The sequence below is a fragment of the Carassius carassius genome, chromosome 20, assembly GCF_963082965.1.
Source record: "Carassius carassius chromosome 20, fCarCar2.1, whole genome shotgun sequence".
Classification (NCBI taxonomy): Eukaryota; Metazoa; Chordata; class Actinopteri; order Cypriniformes; family Cyprinidae; genus Carassius; species Carassius carassius.
In genome coordinates, this window is record NC_081774.1 from 10301693 (window position 1) to 10328745 (window position 27053).

At 37.9% G+C, this 27053-nt stretch overlaps 1 protein-coding gene across 2 annotated transcripts; it reads left to right on the forward strand.

The window, feature by feature from the left end:
- Window positions 1–25287, forward strand: prkci (protein kinase C, iota). Of its 2 annotated transcripts, none has more exons than XM_059501566.1 (18): window positions 1–346; window positions 8242–8363; window positions 9727–9816; window positions 11935–11985; window positions 12119–12204; window positions 12325–12462; window positions 12710–12767; window positions 13712–13767; window positions 19027–19203; window positions 19923–20020; window positions 20183–20269; window positions 20421–20556; window positions 21300–21387; window positions 21580–21705; window positions 21786–21865; window positions 21986–22075; window positions 24417–24532; window positions 24789–25287. In XM_059501566.1, exons 1-18 carry the CDS (start codon window positions 267–269, stop codon window positions 24874–24876), a joined length of 1767 nt encoding a protein of 588 aa, XP_059357549.1. In that variant the 5' UTR covers window positions 1–266; the 3' UTR covers window positions 24877–25287. The 2 variants fall into 2 exon arrangements, with proteins under 2 accessions (XP_059357549.1, XP_059357550.1); XM_059501567.1 differs by having other exon boundaries at window positions 13718–13767.
- Window positions 25288–27053: the final 1766 nt, after the last annotated feature.

The following is a 27053-nucleotide window of genomic DNA, read 5'->3' on the forward strand; positions in this document are numbered from 1 at the left end:
TTGGATCATTCCGTTTCGAGGCCTGAGCGAGAGAAGGGAGTGTTTCCCGTCAGACACTGAAGTTTTACTAGACCTAATAATTTCTGTCAGAACTTTAGTAATAATATTTCAGACAGACCGATTCTACCACTGGAGTCAACACTATTTTGGATCAAGGAATAGGTCCAGTTTTCTAATTCCGGTTGTTATTTTCCTTCTCGTCAGACGACAGCGGGCTAGCTTCATTAGCTAAGTTAGCTCGCTAGCCGGAGTACGGGGAGTTCATAATGCCCACGCTGCGGGACAGCACCATGTCCCACCCCGGAGAAAACCCGCACCAGGTCCGGGTAAAAGCTTACTACAGAGGGTGAGTAGCCAGTGAGAGACTGTGCTGTCCCTTTAGATCTTTCGATACACTTATACTCTTATCTTGACCTCTTAATTTTGTGGTTTCGGGATATACACAAATAAATAATTAGCCAGCTAGCAGGCAGAGTCAGCTAAGCCCCAAACAAAACTCTGATGAAGTTGTCAGGTGAAACCATCTCCAGTTAAACAGCCGTTCATTCATTTCTTCCTCTATAGTTGGTCTTTCTTCCCGTCTTATAATAGATAACGTAAACATACTGATTTTAAGTTTGTATGTTATTTTAGAGTTAAGATAATTATGGCTTATGGTGTGATGTTTTCAGAACTCGATATGTCTACCTGTCTATTGTAACGTTTGCGTTCTCTTTCACATTTAGGTGCTTCTGTATAACTGTATAATTAAGGGAAAACTACAATCACGTATAGCTGTGATGAAATTCATTAAATTATATATGTAGACAGTTTGTTCATGTGTTACGAACACTATATGTTGATCATCATATTATGTAATATTATGACAGATCTAGAACTAGTTTATCGGTGAATTGTTAGCTGTGAATTTGTTTCTTATTCATCTTACTGTGTGGGAAACAATTCTTGAGTTGTTATAAATATATAACTTTTAGGTGGATAAAGGAGCACATTTATGCTTAACTGATTTCAGTCAGATTTCTTTTCATGATGACGCGTGTGCTTGTCATGCACTTGAAAAACTTGTATGACAAGTATCTTTTGCCAGACCTGTTGGAGACTGATCTATTTACACTCGGCATGAGCGCTATTGTATGTGTGCAGCTGTCTTGGTGATTCAATCAGTTTCAGCCAGTTGCTAAAGATAATCGTAGTAGTAGTAGTAATTATAAAAAATATATAAATAAAATAATATTATTATTATAGGGAATTGACCGGTCCATTGCCAATAGTGTTTCTGAACTGGCCTCAGTGATGTTGAACATCTTCAAGGAAACCTATCATCCCACATTTGACTTTGTTTTGGCTTTGAAGAAAAGCTCTGTGGAGAGCGTGAATTGATGGCTCACGCCTTATAAAAATAGTAGCATTGAATTCCTGGGTGTGGACAGTTTTGAAACTCTACATTTGTTCCTGTGTGTGTGTTCCCTTTGGTTTCTGTTGTTTTTCAGTAGGTAATTTTAGCCAATCTTTGAACCAATTTCAGTGCCCTTATTCTGTATCAACCTCTATTATAGCCACGATGGAGCGATCAGAGGTTGTTCCTTTGGTGTATGGAGGCCTTAATGGCAGGTTTCTGCCTGAATGCAGTAGAGTCTTGAATAGAGTGAAGGAAGTCTTACTCAATGCACCTTTTATCTTCTGTATGAAAGCCCCTGAAGCAAAGATGAAATTCACAGCTTTTATCCTTCTCTTTTTTTTTCTCTGCTTCTCTTTCTGTCACTCAGCTGTGTTTTATTTTGGTCTTTCTCATGTGTTCATGTCTTTAAGGTGATTTGACCTATATTGCAACTCATATCTGATTTTTTTTTTTTTATGGATGTCAAATACAGAAGAGATGTTACTTTATGTCTTTATGTGTCTTCCTGATGTCATGGTCATCTGACTTAAAAAGATAGTTCACCAAAGCTGAAAATTATTTACCTATCCTCAGGTCATTCCAAACCTTTATGACTTTCTTTTGTTCTGGGATAGGACTGTGCAATATCAGTAACTGTTATTATTATTAGTGGTCAACCCATATGCCGATGCTGATATCTTGGAAAGCAGTGGGGCCGAATGCCGATATAGTTTCTAAAATTTTTTTAATATTTAAGAAATTCGAAATCATTTGACAATGGATTAAAAAATAAATGTGTAAAATAAACATACTATACTTTAGATGACAAAGTATTTTTCACAAATAAATAAATAAATATTTAATAAAAATATAATTAAAAAGGAAGTAAACAGTGTAACTATGGCTGGGACAACGCGTCGAGGTCATCGATGACGTCAACGCAAAAAATACGTCGACGCAAAATATGCGCATCGATTGTCGACCTGTTTTTATTTCTCTAAAAAACGTTTGCAAAACATTTACCTTATGTGCGCTGAATATACGCGATGGCCGGATCAACATTCTGTCCAACGTTATATAACCAATCCAGGGGTTTTTCTGCATTGATCTTTTTTTTTGGCGGCTTTCAAAGCCTTATTTGATCGGTGAGTGATGTAGAATAGAATGACTGCTGCGCCTGACAGGGCGCGTACGAGAGAGAGCCCCGGCTGTGAGCGCGCACTCACAGTCTTCAAACAACACAAGCGCTTCTTGCTCTCTCTCTCCCTCGTGCATATTAATCAAAATCATTAAACACGATAGAAAAACACCAAAGTTTCACGCGCGCTCGTGCACTCACAGTCTTCAAACTACACGAGCGCTGTCTTGCGCTCTCTCTCTCTCTCTCTCCCTCCCTCCCTCCCTCCCTCCCTCGTGTATATTAACCAAAATCATTAGATACGATAGAAAAAGGGCGGAACGCCAAAGTTTGACGTGGAGCATTCAGAGATTTTTTTTTCTCCATGACAGGCTGCTGCTCCCACTGTTAATTTTTTTTTTTTTTTGGAAAAGCTCTCTGTATTAGTTTAAAGCCCTCAAGTTTACATTGGTTTCTGTATTCTTTCAATTGCTCTAAACAAGTATTTTGGGTGACCTTTTTATTGAATGCTAGACATCAAGTTGTTGTTATTTTCATCTGAAAGAAGAACTTTTTTTCAGTAAGCTAGGCCATATGTGTTCAGTAAGCTTGTTTCAGTAAGCTATGTGTTTTCAAGGCTTCAAGGTTTTATTGAATGCTATCTCTATACAAGTGCAAAGTAATGCATTCTTAGTCAGTCTTTTATTTTGTAATTTTAAGAGCAATAAACATATATTGCAATGTTAAGGAATTCATGTTTTTTTTCATTCAGATATGTAAATCAACATGTATAAATTGTTAGTAGTCAATTAATGGGGAGATAATCGAAATCGAATCGGTCTGAAAAATTAATCGTTAGATTAATCGATGCATCGAAAAAATAATCGCTAGATTAATCGTAAAAAATAATAATCGTTTATCCCAGCCCTAAGTGTAACCAAAAAGACACTCAATATTCTGGGAAGTTTGTGTGCATTGGGAATTATATATTTCAAATAAAGCAAGGGTAACCCATGGAGCACACAGATAAAATGACAGGAATATGACAGTGGGAAAATGCATAAAGCGCAGCATAATTTGTAATCACAAGTTTAAAGTTTAAAGCATTCAGTTCACATGGACCGACTGTCACACGCGATCATGCTGGATAAAAATGCACACTTCACAAGATCTCACAGCTGGATTTGACTGAGTTTGCAAGGTTTGTGAAATTAAATGTTCATTAGTCATTCAAAAATTTGTTTAAATTACATAAATGCATATTTGACTAATTCTGACGGCTAATGAGAAAGTATTATAATGTTTGTTATAATGTTTATTATAATCTTTTGATGATGTTATGCACTGTAGATGATGAGATTTGCAAAGCCTTTGCAATTTGACGTTGAGGAACATTGTTTTTAAAGTTTTCCACAATTTTAAAAAATAATCGTTTACTGCAAAAATATTTTTTTTTACGCAGTCTTTCACAGATTGGAGAGCCTCTGCCCATCTTTACTTCTGAGAGACTCTGATTCTCTAAGACAAAGCTTTTATAGCTAATCATGTTACAGACCTGATATCAATTAACTTAATTAATCACTAGATGTTCTCCCAGCTGAATCTTTTCAAAACTGCTTGCTTTTTTAGCCATTTGTTGCCCCCGTGCCAACTTTTTTGACACCTGTAGCAGGCATTAAATTTTAAATGAGCTAATTAAGTGGATAAAAGTGTAAAATTTCTCAGTTTAAACATTTGCTACGTTATCTATGTTCTATTGTGAATAAAATATTGGCTCATGTGATTTGAAATTCCTTTAGTTTTCATTTTATTAAAATTTAAAAAACGTCCCAACTTTTCCGGAATTCGGGTTGTACATTAATTCCTTTAACTGTCCTATCTGATTATTAGACAGACTTCTATCTGTATCAGGCCTAGTCCACACGGACACGGGTATTTTTATAACCGGAGTTTTTCCTCCTGCGTTTAAAAAAAAAATCCCGTCCACATGAAAACGCAAAAACATGCTATAAAGCGCTGTCAAGAGCATGCCACACCAGCAGGCGGCGATATAACCCAAATCGTAAAAACACAGCGGATAACGGCGCACACTCTGACGTCGCAAGGCAAAAACCCCGGTTATACTGTCCACACGACAACACTGCAACCAGCGTTTCTGAAAATGCTCACCCTGGCCGTAGTTTTCAAAAATGTTCGGTTTCGGTGCCCTGAAACTGCGTTTTCATGTGGACGAAAGGCCGAGACTGTTAAACTCCAACATTCATGTTGTATCTTCTTTTATGTTCCAGAGAAAAAAGAAAGTCATATAGGTTTGGAATGACATGAGTAGACGATGAAGGAATTTTCATTTTTGCGTGAACTATTCCTTTAATTCACCCATTGTTTGCTTTAAATTCCTTGTGTATTTTTCACATGAACTTTAGTGTCCATGAGCTTGTTTACACCTCCATGTTCAGGAAATTGTATGTGATGTTCTTGTAAGTCCTATTTGACAGTGGGAATGAATGTTTGTTCATTGTGCTTTTATAAAAGGGAGTGTGAGCCAATCCATGTATGCCCTACGGAGGAATGTGGCTTCACCACCTCCTTGCAGTGACGCTGAGCTCTCGCAGGCTGCGTCTGTTCATGCTAAGAGATTGGATACAGTGTATTATGTTCCAGAATAATTTTATATCGTTTGTAGAAAGCAATAATATTAGGATGTTTATCACTTCTGTAGGGCTGAAACAACGAATCGATTAAAATCGATTATTAAAATAGTTGTCAACTAATTTAGTCATCGATTCGTTGCTAAATAACTTATTTGCCGTAAGCGGCTCATTTCGTGCATATTTCAAATCTGCGGTGACCAAAATGTGGCAGTAATGAGCCACCGGAGGTTTTACTCAGCCAGTACAACAGGAGAAGTAGCGAATAGCCAATAGCTGGCCTCGTTTTATGTCACGTGCTTCCCGAACAGCGTCTCTGCAGCATTCAGCGGGATGTGGGAGTACTTTACTTTGAGCCTTCAAAAAAGAAGATTAACCTGTAAACTCTGCACTACTGAACTGTTTAAGGGGCCGTTCACATATCGCGTCTTTTGCGCGCTCATGTTCGTTATTTCCAATGTAGGCGCGCAGTATGCGCGCTCATAATGGAAGCGACGCGGTCGCGACGCGCCCGTTTTTCCGATACTATTGGGCGCGTCCGCACCGCATCGAGTTAAAAACATTTCAACTTTTCAGAATGCGGCAAGCGCACCGCGGGTCATGTGACAAGAACTAAATAATCAGCTTAATCCTTTCCCGTAACAACGTTAAAAGCTCAGCCAAGATGAAGGAACAGCTGATCATAGTTGTATATGGATTTCCATTTTGAAATAAATTTAGTAGCAGAGCTACTGCAAGCGATTTTTAGAGCTGCAAATCCATTTATCCTTTGCTGAAATTTCCGCGTCTTCAAGGAGAGAGCACGTCATGGTTGCTTAGCAAAGGCAGACGCCTCAGGGGCGCAACTGCACGAGCGCTTTGGAAAGGAGGAGAAAGCGGTGCGCCTAGCGTTTTCCACGCGTTTTTAGGCGCGATATGTGAACGGCCCCTAAGACTTTCATTTGTGCAGATTCTCCAGTACAATGTTGTTTGCAAATGTTTAGTCGTAAAAGCTGATAACATTGCTTTTTAACAGTTAACATTTAAAGCTTTACAAACATGTTCTGTGATCAGTTTGTCATTTACCAGTTCATAATTCAGTCGTGCAGCCTAATTATGACTGAATGAGAGAGGTAAATGTTTAAAGATATTTGAAATGCACTTTTTTTTTCTAAGTATTCACTGCTCTTTTTCACACAGCAGGTTTTTTGTGTGTGTCCGATTTTTTTTTTTTTCTGGACAACCTTCTGATGGATTTTACTTTAAATTGGGAATTCCATTCAGGTTTCATGCCATTGGCACTTTATTCGAAGGATTGTTTACAATTTCACAGCATAAGCTATAAAGCTGTTTCCCAGTAAATAATAAAATACAACGCACTGCAATCTTATTCTGTTTTATCCTTATTCTTCGTGAAAATATGTTCTGAAAGATTCCTTAATAAGCTTTGTTCGGGATGTTAAACTACTTTAGGAGCTCTAAGGACTGCCATGGTGAAAACATTATTTGAAATCTCCTTGTGAAATTTGCTAGAGTATGGGTCAGTGTTTTGATTGCAGAAGAGCTCGACAAAGGATCACTAACACATAATAAAACAACTCCAGGTATATTTTTGATGAGGATATGACAATGCAAAATGGTTAAAATCTCTTAAAAATCTATGCTGAATGATAAAGACCCTTTATTAATAATTTACTTGGGGGAAAAAATGGAAAAATCTAAAATAGAAGTACATAAAGATTAATCGATTAATCGTAAAAATAATCGACAGATTAATCGATTATAAAAATAATCGTTAGTTGCAGCCCTACACTTCTGTAAAAATTAACTAAAGCACAGTTTACTGACACAAAGCTTATAGAATGTCACAGATATGTTATGTTTTTTGCTATTGTCATGCGTATCTTTCAGTGAAGCACAGTTCTGTGATCAGTAGTAAATCTCCATCCAAAGGCCAGTGGGCACTCTCGCGCTGAAAATCCAAATATGCCCTGAAGAAGAAATCCAGGAAATCGCTGCAGCTGAATAAACAGAAGATTTAACTGCTTTCATTGATTCAACGTGACTAATAAACACTGCTTTCATTGATTCAACGTGACTAATAAACACACGACTATGGCAATATGTTTTATCTGAGTTCTTCCTCTTATTATAATTTTCATCATAATATAGTATATCTATAATAAAATGCTAATCGACATAGCCATTGTCACTAGTTAGAATACAATGAAATTGAAAATGCGTTAATATTCTGTTTAAGAAGCCACCTCATCTCACAGAAGGATTTAATTCAAACACTCGAATGACGTTATGAAGTGAGTTTGGAGTAAAAACATTTTATTAAATGTGGTATTTTCACGTGCTCAGATGGATCAGCATTTACTACACGGAGCCGTAGTTCACTGATTATGTTGTTATCGCGAACAATTACGTCGATTTCATAATCCTATGATTATATCGTCTGCGATTTATGAATGCGATTTTGCATAGCTCTCTGTAGTAAATGCTGCTCCATTCGAAAGCAGGTGATGGAGATTTACTACTAATCACAGAACCGGCTTTATTGACAAAATGTGCATCACAATCGCAATTAATCGCTATCGATAAATTGTGCAGCCCTAAGTATCACAGGAGGCACAGAGTTTGTCCTTTAACATTCATACAGTAGCTTCTTCTTAATGGTCCTGGATCAGAAAAAAAACAGCTTTTTCTGTCATAAAGTGGTGTGTGCACTTCCACTAGTCTCAGCGGCCACCTGAAGGCATGTGCTGGTCAGCGCATTGGCTCGTAGACAGGAAGGACTCCCCTGCTGTCAATAATTAACCAAAACAGTGTGAACACAATAGCCAACAGAGGGAAAGAAGGTGCTAGTGTGCATCCTACTATGGGAATTTGCTAGTAATACAACACCGCTTCCCAGAAACTCATTGAATTATACTCCCTGCTGCACTGTATTCGTCTTTTGGTCTTTTAACAACGGCGGATAGTGTTTTGAATAAATATAGAGTTACCAAACAAAAGGTTACAGAATATCTCCATAAATGTATGATAAGCTTAAATAAAATATAGAATATTATTGAAATAAACTCTAAATTAATGTCACCTTTTTTCTGTTTTAGGGACATAATGATCACACATTTCGATCCCTCCATCTCCTATGAGGGGCTGTGCAGTGAGGTGCGGGACATGTGTGCCATGGACAATGACCAGCTCTTCACCATGAAATGGATTGATGAAGAAGGTTCGTCTTTTGTGTGTCATTTGTGTTTCTTAACTCTCTCTGGCATTATTTACAGCTGGTATTAACATCTGTCCCTGTTGATCTGAGAAAATTTGCTGTCGCCCCTTGTGATCAGATTTTGTTAAAGAGAAACTCTGTTTGATTTCTTGACTACACACAGGGCTTAAACCAATGAGTGCCCATTTTTGCTTATAATCTTTATTTCCTACCTTTGTTTTTTTTCTTGAGTTGTTATATAACTTATAATGGGTTCTACTGTCTTTTGTCGCGTCGCACCACTTGTGTCTGGTGTAGAGACGGTGTAAGTTTTTAATGGGTTATATTATAGCTTGTTTTGTTTTTAATGTTTTTATGAAATATCTGTATTGATTGCATGATCATCGTATTATTTACTGCTATGCGAGCCACAAATCAAAGCTTTGGGAGCCGGGCAATGAAAAAAACTGTCCTAGGTGCATCAGCGTTTACATTATTAAAGCAGTATGGTCATTTTCATTTCTAAATACCTCCATTTGTAGTTTGAGTAATGACAAAAAATATTGTGGACTCTGTTTGAAACTATATTTAGTGTTGTCCACCTGTGATCAGATCCCCTGAGACAGATGCTATTGCTAATACCAGGTTTAAATGTGGCCTCTCATTCTGTTTTTCTAGCTGTCACCATAGCAACAAGCTTACCCCTGCCATTCTTTTGAAATGTCTGCTTCATTTGCACCAGCGTTTTATATATGACAAATGAACCCACTTTTGGTAGATTGCATTAGAGTGTCAAAATTACCCTGGACTCTGGCAGGAATAAAATGGATGGATTTTACATGAGGAATGAAGTGAATATGAACGCAGCGCATAGCAGGGAGCAGGTTTTACTCTGGATAGATTGACTGTATGCGATGATTAACTGCTGCATTAGTCATGTGAGATGGGAAGTGGTGATGGGAGAAAGTTCATTTAAATACCAAAATCTTCACCATTGCATGCTGAGCCCAGAGTCACGCTGCTCATTAGCATAGCTGATCCCGTCTGTCTGCACAAGCCTTGGCATCGATGCCCGCTGTCACTCATTGCCTCCGCTGTGATGTCTACACAAGCGGTGACTGCTGGTGCCACAGGCAGCTCTTTAGATGACAACAGGATTGACGTCAGCTTCGGACAACACCACAGACCCTGTTACTAATTCGTGGTCAAAAACTGTTTTTTGCATTATGATCTCCCAAAATCAGTAGAATCACAAGCAGGGGCTTTTTTCTTGTCTCTTGCTCAGTCGTGCTTTATTTCTCTCACTCTTTCTGTTTCTCTTTGCAGTGTCAGTTATGTCGCTTATGCTGATGTCTTGGTAAAGTTTTCACTGTGCTTGTCATTGTAGGGGATCCGTGCACCGTTTCTTCTCAGCTGGAGCTGGAGGAGGCCTTACGTCTCTATGAACTCAACAAAGACTCGGAGCTCATTATTCACGGTACGCTGGGATTTGGCTTTTGATGTCGGTGGGCTACGTATGATTTTGTGCTCTGTGTCGTTCTATAGATTCTTGAAAGAATCATGACTGATGAAGCCTTACACCATGTCTTAAGCAGATGTGACTTGAAAAAGCGACAAACAGGGTCCTATGAAATACTTTTTAGTTTTTTCCAAATTCTGTTAATAAGCAAAAGGGATGTCTAATCAATTTAATTAATTAAACTTTGAAAATTTAATAATTGAATTAAATGTTTATGACAGTAGTGGCTTGTGAATGTTTTATTTCAGAAGTTCACTGTTGTTGTTTTGACATTTCTGCATTGATTTTTGATTTAATACAAATTTAGTATCAACACATTCTTAAATGAATGTATATATTGTTTTTGTTTTATTAAGTTAATTTTTTTAATTGTAATGAAATTCAGTTAGACTAACTGACTAACTGATATGCCGGCAGCCATATCACCCTGGAGCCCAAGACCGGTTTCCCACTGAAGCTAAGCAGGGCTGAGCCTGGTCAGTACCTGGATGGGAGACCTCCTGAGAAAACTAGGTTGCTGCTGGAAGAGGTGCTAGTGAGGCCAGCAGGGGGTGCTCACCCTGTGGTCTGTGTGGGTCCTAGTGCCCCAGTGTAGTGATGGGGACACTATACTGTCAACAAGCACCGTCCTTCGGATGAGACGTTAAACCGAGGTCCTGACTCTCTGTGGTCAGTAAAAATCCCAGGATGTCTTTCGAAAAGAGTAGAGGTGTGACCTCGGCATCCTGGCTAAAATTTGCCCATTGGCCTCGGACCATCATGGCCTCCTAACAATCCCCATATCCACTGATTGGCTTCATCACTCTGTCTCCTCTCCACCAGTAAGCTGGTGTGTGGTGGGCGTTCTGGCGCAATATGGCTGCCGTCGCATCATCCAGGTGGATGCTGCACACTGGTGGTGGATGAGGAGATACCCCCTGACTATGTAAAGCGCTTTGAGTGCCTAGAAAAGCGCTATATAAATGTAATGAATTATTATTATTATTATTATTAATACCTCATTTCTAAGTAAGCAATTTGCTGCAGACAGGTTTGATGTTTAAAATAAAATATTAAACATTTTGATATTTCTTAAAAATAATATTTTAATATGAAAAGCACATTCTACTGTACATTAGTAATATATTTCTCTCCTTGATTTCTTCAGAGTGAATTAAACTTTTATTGTGGAGGGTTGTAATGAAGACCTTTAAATATCTGTTTATCTGAAAATAGTTTTTATGGTGAAAGGGTTATGACTTGAACTCTAAGAGCAGCACTGGAGATGTTCACGTGGAGAGTCCTTATATAGAGACCAGAGACGCTGAAAAGGCCACATGCACCACACATGCTTGAGTGTATGTAGTAGACAAAAACAGCTCATTCACACTAAGACAGACAGACTTGCAGAACAAACAAACTTCTTATTTAAATAGCACATTTTTGCTGTTTAATGGTCACAGACACTAATCTCCATTGCTGGCCACCTGGTTTCCATTTCAGTAGTATTATGCTGGTTCAAAATTTTGTACATTTAAACATCAAATACTTTCTGATTGTGTCACATTGCACAGTAGTTTTGCAATCAGCTTGTCGCTGGAAACTTGTCACATCAGACACTGCCTTAGAGTCATAACAGCCATGTCCTTTGAAGCATGACATGTGACATGCAGTGTAGCAGGCCCCTGCTAATGAGCTTAGACCAAGCTACACATTTTGATGTTCTGGCTTGGGTACATATATTTATTTTTTTATAACACACCCTACAGCATTATACAGGTCCTTAGATCATTAGTGCACAGGAGAGATAGGATTCAGGGTGTGATTGACAGAGATACATTGTTCTGCCTGCTGTGTGAGTTAATTAGTCATGCTGAGGAGGAGATGTCTGGCCACAAGGGCTTTCAGAAAAAGACCCCAACCGACTGTCCGTCAATAGCCACTCTCCACACCAGCTGACCTCGCGGGCCTGGACAGACTCTGTTTCTTGACCCCAAAGTCCTTATCCACTGTCAAATGAGGAGAGGTCACAGAGAGGTCGTTCTGGAAATGTTTGTCAGTAGGGTTTTTTTTCACAGTCTCTCTCTCTCTCCACAGTGTTTCCTTGTATTCCTGAGAAGCCTGGCATGCCCTGTCCTGGAGAAGACAGTATGTGCATTTTGTCATTTGTGGTCATTTAGATCGTAATGTTTTTTTTACAGTTTAAATTGATGGAAAGCATGCATTTGGTTATAATGATGGGAATTAGTAAGTTTAATTTATGTCTTACTGTCGTAATCAGAGTCCATATACCGTCGCGGAGCTAGGCGCTGGAGGAAACTCTACTATGCCAATGGACATGCATTTCAGGCCAAACGTTTTAACAGGGTACAAACATGCTCTCTTTTATTTCTGAAACTGGCTATGTTACTTAATTTGTCTGAATTATATGCACATGCATTCAGTATAGTTTATTGTTCCTGTTCCTGTGCTTTCTTTTGTGTACAGCGTGCTCATTGTGCCATCTGCACAGATCGTATCTGGGGCCTGGGCAGGCAGGGATACAAGTGCATAAACTGTAAACTGCTGGTCCATAAGAAATGCCATAAACTGGTCACAATGGAGTGTGGTAGACAGGTAATACAGGTGAGACATTAGTAAGTCCTTTTTTTTTCTGTGTGAAATAAATTTAAATATAAAATCAATTAGACATTCTTAATGGTAAGTAAATGTGTAATCAGATATGCCAGATATTTAATAAATAGACATGCAAGGAATGGAAAACTTTAAATGTTCAGTTTTCATATAGAACTACATGTTGGACATGCCGTTTCGGCTAATAACACTGAATTTCAATCTGTATTTATTTTTGACCTTCCTACAATTTTTCTAGGACCCGATGATTGGAAGAATCGATCCAGGGTCCACTCCATCAGAGCACGCTGACCAAGGTACTATAATCTATTTCTCTCTCATCTATTTTTGTCAAGCACTTCACATGCACTTGTCATTATATATCTATCAAGTGTGTTTATTCCATTTTCCTTGCTTCTTTGGGCTTGAATAGCAGACTAATACTAATAAAATCAATTTTCAGGAAAGAATGTCCTTTTGAGATTTTCAATTATACTTGCAATCAGATTTCAAAAATAATTTTCTTTTAAGGCTTTCCATCTGAGTAAAAAAAAAAAAAAAATCCTGCCTGAGGTCACATAATAATCAACCTTCTGGACCTTGCTCAGACTTTTTAAAAATCAATTTCAGAATTTCAGTGTTTTTTTTTTTTAATCAGGTATACATTTCTGAACCTGAATTGAAAAAAAAATTCTGATGCCCATGATAACCTGGTAACTACATAAACATTCTACCCAGAGATCCATTTGCAAAAATCCAAAGTCAAGCAGATAAACTCGCCTTGTGTTTTGTTAGCAAAGTCACTAACTAAAAAGTAACTTGTAATGCAGAGGTGTTAAACAGTGTTCATCTGAGTTATTGCATTCATTAAGTGACTAAACTGATTCACTAAGATCTATAGTGGCTCATTGATGCCACTGATTTTCATCTTGAGGGGTTTTAAGTGACTGGATGGGCTAAGCCGATGTTTCCCTTTAGTAATTAGGCATGTGCTTGCACTGAAACAGATTGATGCAGTGAGCAGCCTACAGTTATAAGTCTTCTCACAAGATTAAGCTTGTTTGTTGGAATTAATGACGTGAACAGCTCATGGCTTTAGTTACAGTGCTGGTCAGATAAATTTCAAAGTGCTTTATTTATCAAAGTGCCTGGTTTGGCTTAGATGTTTGTGAATTAGTTTTTTTGTGAGTATATTAATGATTAATGCTCACAGGCCGCTGAGTGATGACTTTCCCTGTTTCTCGTTGTTGTTGTTTTCTAGTTCTAGACAAAAAGAACTCAACAGAAAGTATCAATCATGAGGGAGAGGAGCATGAGGTAAGACATGCTTTGGCCTTGTTTACTCCTGGTTTTAACATCCATCTCAATGGATCCATTCACAAATTGTAAATGCTGCTTCTCACGAACTCCATCTCTGCAAGTGCTGTGAGCTTAAAGTCGCTTTTAATGTGCATTGAAAATGTGACAAGCCAGCCATCTTCACCTTTTGTTTATAAATCTGTTGTCAACAAAAGAGAAGCTTTACAGTTTCCCTGCAGTTTTATACCAGAATAAAATCTCTATAGTTTAAAGTTTGAAAGCAAAGTGGGACAGACAACCATAAATAATAGTATTGTAATTTTACTCTTCTGTAAAATAAAATAATAATAATGATTATTATTATTATTATTATTATTATTATTATCATTTCATTTCATACAATTGTACTAGTGTTATCAAAAGACCCGGTACTTCGGTACCAAATCGGTAGAAAAAAAATAAAAATGTTATGGTACCAGGTTTTTTTAAGTACCGGGGGGTACCAAGTACTCGGTTCTTTCTCTGAAAGGGGCGCAGATGCGCTCTCTTCATAAAAGCACCAAGACATGGCGACATCAAAATGAGGAAACATCAAACTAACAAAACACTTTAAAGACAGACACCCATGGCGGCCACCACAATATCAAAACTGACTGCCACAAATAGCTTTTCCAAAAGGCAAATAAACATGACCACTGCACGTGTCAAACCTGAAACCAGGTTCGGGTGTTTTTATATCGTTGTATTGGAAAATTGGACAGTGGAAACCGACTGTCTTCAGAAAATGATGGATGTTATTTTCATTTCATCTTGCCTGTAATGCCTGAGCAGCGTTTGTAAGCACAGGCACAGAGCTTTTTTTTTTATTTTTACCGTTACCGGAGAAACCTCTCGCTCTCCCGCTCTACAAGCGCCTCCTACTGGCAGAGAATGAATTATGGCACCACAAATAGAGTGCGAGTCTGTGGGAAACACAGCATTCTGTTATGAATATTATTAAATATTTTAATTTGAATGTCAGATTGAAATGAACACTTTTATGAGAGTAGTTAATCATTAGCATATGCGCGGCTAATGCTAATATGCATGTTAGAGAATGTACAAATGGTTAACATTGTGTCATATCAGTCAGAAAAACAGTTCTGGGCTTTTTTTTTTTAGCTAACTTAGTTGTTATTCTTGGATTTAAATTTCAAATGCCTTTTAAAATTAAATATGTACACAGTTTGGATTAAATGAAAGTATAGTCCAGTTTTTTAATGAGCATGTTTTTGTGTTTTGCTTTAGTAACAAAATTGGTACAGAGAACCGTGGGTCTTCACTGGTATTTGTACCGAATACTGAAATTTTAGTACCGTGACAACACTAAATTGTACTATTTATTATTTATTACTAGTAAAGTATTACTTTGAAAAATACCAGTTGTTGTTATTAATTTGTAGTTGTACTGAATGGCTGAATAGGGTGTTCTTTTTTATCTTTAGCTGGTCACTTGCATGTTTGATGATCTCTCAGATGTTCCAGGGCCGATAAGCATTTACACTACAATTGCAATGAACACAGATGTGTATTTTCAATGCAGTATGAACAATCAAACCTCAACATCAAAATAAATGTTAGTAGCAGGTGTAAATGGCACCATTATGAATGTTTGGTTTGATTACATGAGCTTTCAGCAGTCCATTACCAGACAGATGATCAGGCTGAAGATGTCACTCAGGGAAAGGGATGGGGTGTGGACAAGGTTCATTTGGGTTGTATTGATTTCCTTTAGTGGAGCTAATAAAGTAACCTTCTATCAGGGTCATTAGAATCTGATTAAGGGCACATGCTCCTGTAGCTCTGTGGCAGTCATGGGAAATCATACAGATGGAAAGGACAGGGAAGATATATAAACCAGAGAGAGGAGATTGATTATTTATATAAATATTAGTACTGTCAAGCGATTAACATAAAAGATCAATTACAATTTTTGTGAGAAAAAAGTGAGAAAAGCATTACATAGACATTGCAAAAAAGTAGCTTTAAAAATAAATATTTTTATTCAACATCGAATTGATACCACACAAACTTTCAATGCTACAATGTACCAATAACATTGAAGTAATAAAAAAATGAAATGATACTGTAAATATGAAACTAAAACTGCCAGTAGGTCGCGGTCGCATTCAGTGATTCCTTCAACCGATTTCTCTCAAACCACCAGTGATGCGCGGGTCAATGTATAAACAACCCGCACCCGACCGATGTTTTCAACTAAACCCATCTGCAAATCGGACCGGAAAAAAAAGAAAAGAAAATATTGTACCCGACCCGCTTCCTGACCCGCATTTTTTAAAAGTAGTAAATGCGTCGCCCCTTTTTATTAATTTAATTACTTAAGTAGGCTATAGCCTACAGGATAATAAGCGTTATGACCGCACACATAAGGCTTGCCACAAAGAACCGGTTAAAGTAATGATTATGCATGTGTCTAAATTAGCAAGGAGACATTTAATCGATTAGTAATAAACTGGTGTTTTCTGTGTCGCTGCTAAGATGAAGTTGACGATGCGGACTCGCCATGAACACCAGAGAGAAATGCACATTTCATATGGATTACATAATCAGAGAGTAGCCTATTTATTTTGGTTTGAGATTTTCGTTTCGTCATTTCAAGTGTTCTGTAATATATTGCCTATATTTCTTTTTAAACCCACCGACTAAAAGATTAAGACACTACCTGTCCCAAAATATCACCCAAAGTTTCTACAGCATTTTTCTTAGCCATTTCAGAATCAGGAAGAATGACTGGGGCTAACTTGTTCCTGCAGTAGAGCGATATGAATATGTGATGTACGGCATGATAAATGCTCGTCACTTCTGCTGCCCAAACTTTGTCAGCCTGTGGGTCATTTGGATTATTGAAAAACGACTGCACTGATTTGCATGTTTCTTGATGATGGGATTTTTTTTCTGTGGTACTCACATGCACAATGTCGCTTCACGTCGTATTCTCCACCATGTCCCACAGAAAAAAAAAGCTCTCTCTTCTTCGCCGTCTACAGGTCTTAACCAAGAGTATGTTGTGGTCCATTCGCTATTAAAAGTGCATCTTCTCTTTTTCGTGGCCATTAACCAGACCGAACAGCGCGCGTGTCAACAGTTTGATTGACGTACGACTCAGCCTATCGACTAACGCTTTTATTGCTGTCCTCTGAACTATTGGACATAAGTTAACAGTACGCCTATGGACGTATCAGTGTATTTATTAGGCAGGGTCGAATGAAAAAGCGGGACAGACGCTCAGTTTGCGTGAGGTGGGACAAAGGGTAAAATTGCTGTACAACGAAAAGCGGGACAGGTGGTCACTCTATTCGCGCCAGTTATTCAGCCAATAAAGTGTAGGCCAATGTATTTCAAAATTGTGTCTAGTACTATATAAATTACAAAGGTTTAATTGGCATCTTTATTTCAAAGGACCCGACCAACCGCGACCCGAATATCATTAAAAATATTTTTGGATGACTCGTAACCGTGGGTGACCGCAGGCACCCGCTCATTTTGGATCAACCCGCGCATCACTGCAAACCACTGATTCAAGAATGAATCTAGTGACTGTCTTTATAAACGGGTCACTGAATCATTAGTTTACTTCATTCTTTAAAATAAAACATTGATTTGTTCAGTAACAAAACACCATTGTGCGTTGTTTGGAGATCTACAACAGTTCTGCTGTGGCTTTATTTGGAGAAAAAAAATTGTGTGAATTTGAGTCTAAAATGTAACACAAAAATTACTTCTTTGTTTAAAACCAACTGTTGTATAAAACCAGCATTCCATTTGCAATTGTGTAGATATTCAGGGGGGAAAACTTTTTCTTTTATGTGCTTATATGTGACCCTGTCCCCCGAAACCAATCATAAAAGAACAATTTCATTTTATTGAGATTTGTACATCGTCTGAAAGCTGAATAAATAGGCTTTCCATTGATTTATGGTTTTTTAGGGTAGGACAATATTTGTCTGTGATACAACTTTGAAAATCTGGAATCTGAGGTTGCATAAAAATCTAAATATTTAGGAAATCGCCTTTAAAGTTGTCCAAATGAAGTCCTTAGCAATGCATATTACTAATCAAAAATTAAGTTTTGATATATTTACTGTTTGAAATGTACAAATTATCTTCAAGGAACATGCTCTTTACTTTAATATACTAATGATTTTGGCATAAAAGAAAAATGGAACATTTTGACCCATACAATGTATTGTTGGCTATTGCTACAAATATACCTGTGCAACTTATGACTGGTTTTGTGATTTTTTTTTTTTGTGATGGTTGCGGGCAAAAATCCTTTATTTTCCGGCACGTTTTCTTAAAAAATGCGATGGAATATGCAGGATATTTTTGCAATTTTATGTGATGAAATTGCGGGAACTTGCAAAAACTGCGGTTTGATGAAAAAGAGAAAAAAAGCTGATTCCCCCAACACCACTGCTCTCACTAAGCTACTACCTTAATGTAAAGATTGATTTCTTATTAATTCCTATGATAAGCAAGCATACTAAATCACAGAATATTTAAGTTCCCATTCTGTTTTATTTCAGACCTTAATTAACACATGGCTCAAACTTACAAAACATTGAGTCAAACAAGTTCTGTAGCTTTACAAAAGGAATATTCAACAACTTCTGTAAAAATGAAAAAATTAAATATAAAAAAAAATGTATGTGTGCTTCCTGCTTTAAAGAGGTAGCTATACAAAACAGACATCTGTTAAATGAAGTGCTTCCAATGCACAAAGCGCAATCTCTTAATGCAACGTAAATTATTTTACATACTACTAGTATACTTACAACTTTAAGGTTTTGATACTGTTCTGTAACAAAAAAGTGCTTCATCATGGTTCACCCTGGTTTCACCACGGGGTTTGCAGATGATGTTCACGTCATGTAATTATGTCATTTCATTAGGTTTCCATGGCAATAGGGGAAAATAAACATTTTTCAACTTTCTGCTAAGATATATGTGACTTTTTTGCAACGAAAATATAGCCCCGCATATTTTGCTTGATGAAATCAGCCTTTGGCTGATTATGCATTAAATCAGGCAATCACATAATCACGTTTTTCTGGAGGGACTGTAAGACAAAACCCCTACAGGGGCATTGTTTGTCATCATATCTGGAATGTAGGGGCGTATAACAGCATTTAAATCGTCTACACCACACAGTGTGTATATAAATATAAATAAATAAAAGAAGTTGGTGGTTCAATATTCTGTTTGTCCATCCTTCAGGCTCTGGGCAGTCGGTACTCCGGGAAGGCTGTGTCCAGTTTGGGGCTAAAGGACTTTGACCTGCTCCGAGTGATTGGCAGAGGCAGCTACGCCAAGGTGCTGCTGGTGCGTCTCAAAAAGACAGAGCGCATCTACGCCATGAAGGTGGTGAAGAAGGAGCTGGTGAACGATGACGAGGTGACATTGACAAAGATGCCCCTGATATATTATTAGATAAATTCATTATATAAATCAGATTGCATACATACCAAGTTGAACCACATCCCAGACTACCTTGTCACACCTAACTCTGTGCTCCAGGTTGTAAGCATTCTTGACACTTCACAACTCTAAATATTTCTTGTCACACTAAATTACTGAACAACTCAATAATTTGAGTTATTTGAGTCTTGACTGCAGAATAAAACAAACAAAGAGCGGCCTTTGGCTCTAATCTTTCCAGGATGTGTTGAAGTATACATACAGATGACTAGATGTTGATGAAGTGGGCATTTAACGTTGATTAGATGCACTTAAGCCTTGTGTGATGAATTGACAGCAGCAGCCAATGGTCAATAATGGCAGCTGCGCTCTACTGACCCTGCAGTGCTTCTTTAATTGAGTCTCACAGTCAGAGGTATTTTTACCAGGCTGTCAATGAAAGGTCCTAGTTTTCCACTCTGTATCTGTCCATTGTGAGTCTCCTCACATCCAGGATCAGCTCCTTGGAAAGACCTAGTGCCCCCATCTTTTAAACCTATCAGTTTTCAGCCTTGTGAGGCGCTTATACTCGATACAGTCCTGAATGTCCTTCCAAATGTTTTCCCTACTGACAGAAAGAATGCTCTGCTTTTCAATGGGAGATTGATTTTTGTCTGTATGTGTGTGTGTTCGTTCTTCTCTTTCTTGTTTTTCAGGATATTGACTGGGTTCAAACAGAAAAGCATGTGTTTGAGCAGGCTTCCAACCATCCCTTCCTGGTGGGACTTCATTCCTGCTTCCAGACAGAGAGCAGGTCTGTCCATACTTACTCTTTTTATGCAAACATACAAGTATAAGATGCAGTGACAAGGAATAAATGGTATTAAAACAATTTAATTGGTCCTCAGCCCATTCTTTTTGTTGAGGCTTTCAATTTAGTGTAAACTAATGATTATTTAATGCTTGTCCTTCACAGGCTATTCTTTGTAATTGAATATGTGAATGGAGGGGATCTAATGTTCCACATGCAGCGACAGAGAAAACTTCCAGAAGAGCATGCCAGGTATGAGGATGTGAGCTGTCTATCAGTCATGGTTCAGTGTTAATGAACAGCCTGAGCAGGGTTGGAGTTAACTTCAGTCTGAATGACACACCACAGGAACAGAAACACAAATGAGGTCACTAACTGTTTCTCTTGTTCTTTCTACTGGCAGGTTTTACTCAGCAGAGATCAGTCTTGCCTTGAACTACCTCCATGAGCATGGCATCATTTACAGGGACCTGAAGCTGGACAATGTTTTGCTGGAGTCCGAGGGACACATCAAACTCACTGATTACGGCATGTGTAAGGTACGTCTGAATATGTTCCTTGTCTCAGTTGATTAAGTGTCATTTTGATTAAGCCATATCTGCTGACAAGAATATAGTTGAATATCATATAAACGTTTGCCTGTCATTCATCAACCTCAAATAATGGCTTTCTCATTTAAACATTTGAGAAGTAGGAACTTTACACGGCCGTTTGCTCTAATGTTAACCTAGATACATGTGATTTATTAGGTGCACTTTATTATACATGCAAGAGTTTGTGTAGAGTGTGGAAGCTACTTTTATTTATATAAGCACACAATATCAACAAGATGTTGTGCTTTTGTAAAATAAAGAGAACAAACAGGACACCCTTTCTGCCATCTCGGTCTTTGCGTGCTGGACTGAGGCGAAACTCAGCATATAGGCTACTTGAGATGAGAAATATATCTACAAAAAGCTTGATATGTTTCCCAACACATGGTCAATATTTTTGCCGGCAAGTTATTTATGCACTTGAGTGCAAAGAGGCTATATATTAAAGGCTCCTTATGGTTTAGTTCCCCACTCTCTTTGTTTTAAATATTACTTTTCCTATTTTTCTTTTATGATTACTTTAGTAAATATTACGTAAAATAAATAACTTGCAGAAATTATGCATGTGTTATTTTATTTACTACCATTAATATTGTGACATATCTGATAGATATCTGTAGCCTCTAAACTATAGCCACTGGCTCTAAAAAAAAGTGTTTTTTTGGTTTCAATATTCATCACTTTTGCAGGAGGGACTGAGACCAGGAGACACAACCAGCACTTTCTGTGGAACCCCCAATTACATTGCACCTGAGATTCTGAGAGGAGAAGACTACGGTAAGCACAGTTCACACACAGACAAACCTCTTCACAAAGATACAGTTGACAACTGTGCGCTAGTGCACAGTGCTTAATCCATTTATTGCTATTAGTGTCTACTTTTTTGAGTCTATGTCAGTGCTAAGCTTCCCATTTTAGAGGCTCAGGATGAGACATGTTCACCTTTGTGTTTGCATGTTTTCTTTATAGGTTTTAGTGTGGACTGGTGGGCACTGGGCGTCCTGATGTTTGAGATGATGGCTGGGAGGTCACCTTTTGACATAGTAGGCAGCTCTGATAACCCAGACCAAAACACAGAAGATTATCTTTTCCAAGGTACGTGACAACAAGCATACTTTCAAAAAAATTCAATGTCTCAGTATATCCCATTCATTTTTTCTCTTCCTCCTTTGCAGTAATTTTGGAGAAGCAGATAAGAATTCCCAGATCGTTATCGGTTAAAGCCGCTAGCGTGCTAAAGGGATTCCTCAACAAGGTAAAGCAGACCAGACAGATCAATATTAATATCCTTTTGTAACATGGAGCTGTTATAGAGCTGTCATAATTATTGCTCTAAACCTCTTTTGTTCACTCTAAACACACTCTACTTTTGTAGGAGCCAAAGGAACGCCTCGGATGTCACCCTCAGACAGGCTTTGCAGACATCATGGCCCATCCTTTTTTCCGAAATGTAGACTGGGATCTTGTGAGTCACTGCTATCTCCGTTTTCTTTATCTGACTTATTGGATGTTTTGACTCGAGCCCGCAGCGGAAGCATTAGTCATTCGCTGTAGCCTGACGCTAGTGAAACTAAACAGAGGACTTACTGGAGCCTGAAGAACTATTTAGTGCTGTTTATGACCTTGAGTAACCATCCACTTGATTACTCATTCATGTAATTTGACGTTAGCACTATTACCACTTCAGATATCATTTAAGAAACATCAGCTTTAACAGTAGTCAATATTTACACCTGTATTTTTTCCACACCTGCTGTTTTTATATATATATATATATATATATATATATATATATATATATATATATATATGCAATGTTTCAAATGTCTTTAGGATGTGGTTCTACAATATTACTAGTTTATTATTATGTTCATCATCAATAAGATATACAGCATAAAGGTTTAAAATGGCATGAGTGTGACTAAATTATTATAAAATGTTAATTTTTTGTAAACCATTTCTTTACATTTTTTAAATAATCATTGGATAGCAATCAACATATTTTTACACATTCATTTTATTAATTCTTATCAAGTACTCTAAATAATCTAGCAGACGAGAAGTGACCCTTTTGGTAGTTCATGGTTGTATCATGACATGAACTATGGCTTAGAAGAAATTGTAGTAACGATGCCGAGTTTGAGCACGGAGCAGTAGAAATGATAGAACGCTTTCATAGTAGGGGCTATACTGAAAGCGACATCTCCGCAGTTTATGAACGAGCTAGATCGACGCAACGATCACATCTCTTGATTAAAACCAAACACGTCTCTAGACAAAGACTTTGCTTCTCCACAGAGTTCTCTCATATTGGCGGAGAAATAAAGCATGTGATTAAGAAACATTGGCACATGTTGCAGAGAGATCCAGCTCTTAAAGATATATGTGCAGAATCGCGCCGTGCATTACTTTTAAGCGTCCACGCTCACTGAGAGATAGGTTGGTTCACATGACCATGAGCCCTTCACTAAAATCTACGTGGTTGCCGGCTCCTCCTTTGAGTTTTTATAGATGTGGACATTGTACCCATTGCTCTAACTCAAATGATACTAAGCAATTTTTCCATCCTGAGTCAGGTAAAAAATACAAGATTAACTCTTTTATTAATTGTAATACCACCCACGTGATTTATATGTTGAAATGTCCATGTGGTCTAGTGTATGTAGGTCAGACTAAAAGCCCCCTTAAATTACGCATTGCAGAACATAAAGCAGCAATTCGGAACCGTAATATGGACTATGCAATTGCGAGACATTATGTACAAGCTAATCACGGCTCTAATGCGTCCTTAAAATTTTGGGGGATTGAAAGAATTCTCCCTCCCCTTCTAGGTCCTAGCTAGACCTTGGGTTTCCTCTCATGAACTATCATGTATAAGGCCAGTGATTTAATGAAGGTGATAAGGTGTCAAATCATTGATTTTTTCCGGTGTGAGGTTGTGAGAGTGAACTGTATCGTGTGAAGCAGGTTTAAACGATGTCAAACCTGCAGACAAGACTCAGACGAACACAGTGACCTCTTGTCCCTGTTTGGTCTGGGTGAACACACACCGCTTGCACAAAGTGGCGGTCAGACAGTTTGAAGGGCTCAGGTTACATTTTCTACTCTGACAAGATGCAGTGCCCGAGTCGGCCTGCAGGGGGAGAAGATCCTGACCTTGCAACCCTGAGAAGGCCAAACTAACAGCAGCACTGAACAAACCCTGGAAAGGATCGGTTTGCCTAAATATAATAATGAATCTTTGCTGAGATTACTCTTCAGTGGTTTTTGGAGAAAACTAGAAGAAGAAAAAAACATACCGGCCCCAAACGTTTGAACAGTGGTATTGTTACAAAAGATTTCTGTTTTTATATACCGGTTACTGCTGTTCTTTTTAACTTTTTATTCCTCAAAGAATCCTGAAAAAAAAAAAGTTTCAAGGGTCCCAAAAAATTATTATTCAAACTGTTTTCAATATTGACATATTAGAACATATTAGAATGATTTCTTTCGTGACACTAAAGACTAGTTAGTTCTGGGGAAAATTCAGCTTTGCCATCACAGGAATAAATTGTGTTAAATTGCAGTAATATTTCACAATAATACTGTTTTTACTGTATTTTCTATCAAATAAATGCAGCCTTGATGAGCATAAGACTTTTTTTATAACTTTTTTTAATAGTACCCCTTCCATTCTTTTAAAACTAATGCCATATGTAATTTTTGGTTAGTACTTAGTATTTAATATGAGCACTGCGTGCTGAAGAGTGAGACTACTTTATGACACAGACGTAGTCATTAATTGACTCATGTTAACTGTATTTCAGATGGAGCAGAAGCAAGTGGTTCCACCCTTCAAGCCCAACATCTCCGGCGAGTTTGGGTTGGATAACTTTGATGCCCAGTTCACCAATGAGCCCATTCAGCTTACGCCTGACGATGAGTGAGTGTCTGTTCATGTGTATCTGTCTGTCACGCCTCAGACCTCAGGCACCATTAATCTGCTTCAGATCTTTACCACAGCAATGCAGGTTTCATCAGGAAGTAATATCAAATTTACAACCCCTGATGACACACTATACAGGATTCCCTCGTTTCCATATATCCCTGTTTTCCAGGAATATTTTTTACAGCCTGAGCTCTGTTTGAAAGCTGTAGTGAGTTATTGCTGATTGATTGTGTCTTTGTCTCCCTCCCAGTGATGCTGTAAAAAAGATCGACCAGTCTGAGTTTGAGGGCTTTGAGTACATCAACCCTCTGCTGATGTCTGCAGAGGAGTGTGTGTGAACGGCCTGCCTGTTTCTGTTACATGCATATCATCGCTGCCTTTATTTGCATGGTCGCATACAATCAGAAAGAAAACAACAACCTGACTTCATTTTGTTGGGACCAGATGAATCATTAACTTTGCCAAAACTCTTTCACTTTCCACTAGTCCTTAAGTCCATTTTTTCTTGTTTATTTTTGTATCATGTAAATCAGCACTGATGAAATTTATCGGTGCTTTGTGCGATGACCAGCGTAATTGGAATGCCAGTTTTGGGTAACTGAACACTCTGCAAACTAAGAATGACTGTGATGGTACACAGGACCTCATAATGCTTATGATGTCTGATACACATTTTATTTGTATATATTAAAGAGAATCCACTGAGCATATAAAGTAAGCCATTTTTAAACTCTATACCACATGGGATATATCTGTTCTGCCTCTCCTCAGAAAAAAAAAAGTGCAGCGTCAGGAAGAAAAACTTTATATTTTGTTTTATTGTTATTTTTTATTTAAGAATACTGTCATCTATATAGAATGTGCACAGTGTATTGAATCAAGAAGTTGTTTTACAAAGATTGGGCATGTGGCCTCGCATAAGATCAAAGTGGGTATCAAACTTGTAAGAATGAAGCAGGGAACACTAATGAACACTGTTGTAAATACTGACAAACTGTGAATGGAGAAGTTTTCTGTATAGAGAGGAGGAGGAGGGAGAAAATAGACGTGAAATACAACAGCTTTCTTCAACACAGGACCAAAATAAGACACTAAAGTGAGTATGTTCCTGTCAGTGCTCTCCATAGAGACGAGGTAAAAGTGTGTTTTTACTCTTCAATTGCTGCATGTATAAAGTACTTATCACTTTTTTCTTTATTTCTTGCTTTTTGTGTTAAATGTGATGCATTGTTTTTCTGGTTATGATATTCCGTTTATATACTTTTTACACTGAGCATCAATGCACGTGATTTTGTGGTTTCTCATTACAGTCACGGAAAAGCTTTTGTGTGTGTGTGTGTGTTAATTTGGACCCTTAGGGAGATTTCTAGTCAGATCAGATCCTTGATGTAGTAAGGGGCCCTGGATTGTGTTTACCCTTCACGGCCCCATCAGTGGCTCCCAGCTCTTCGGGTGGAGCGTTTTGAAAACAGATCATGTCTGGACGCATTATTGTTTGTTTGTGTGTGTTACACTGAAAGGACCCTTTGACAATAGTGACCAAATGATGACATTAAACACAGCAGCACCCGCTCTCATTCCTCACCATGCACGTATCAACTCGCTTATATTTTCACAGATGTTCACACTGGTTTCGAGCTGTGAGGAGCTCGTTAGCAACCCAGGGATTAGAAATGATTGAATCGCTTAAAGTCCTCGATGCATTCCCAGAAAAAAGTAAACCGTGCTAATATGCTTTAAAGAAGCATCAGGGGGCTGAAGTGGACAATTTTTTTTCCTTCCTTTCTTTGGATGTTCTGAAAAACACTATCAACTGACTGGAATAAACTGTACCACTTTTTGTTAACCCCAAATTAAAGTATTTAAGAAACTCAAAACCTCTCAAGTGTCAGCAGTTTGTTTTGTTGTGATTGGATACAATTCATATCTTGTATTTGTAATGAATTTCCTGTGCAAATAGTATTGCATAAAATTAATAACTCCCTAAAAACGTGTTTTATTTAATGAAATGTATGTTTAATAAAACAATTAGATTTTTTTTGTAACCGCAGTATCATAATGATTAAGAAAGTGAACATTTGTCATCTTGAGCTAGTTCGTTATGTATACAGTATATCTTGTATCTTAATGTCAGTACCAATATCACAAGTGACATCATACGCATTTGTAGACTAAACAAATGATGTTCCTACATGAATTACACCATTGCTGTAAATTTCTTTGTGCTTCAACCTCTACATCAAATAATAATCTTTCTATCTGATATGTTAAAAATGTAACACAGTGATGTGAACTGGTGGACTCCATGCATCCATAATCTGACTTCAAATGTAAAAAAATTTAAATCCACTTCCTGTAATTTGAATAAACATATGTTTAACATGCCTGTGTGTGGAGCTGCACCTTGTTGGCCAGGTGGTTGAGGTCCTTGCCTCACGCGTCTGGCTTTGACACTGCTGGTGAAACCTTGTATGACTTTGGCCATTATTGTAAATCGGTGAGGAAGGATGAATGT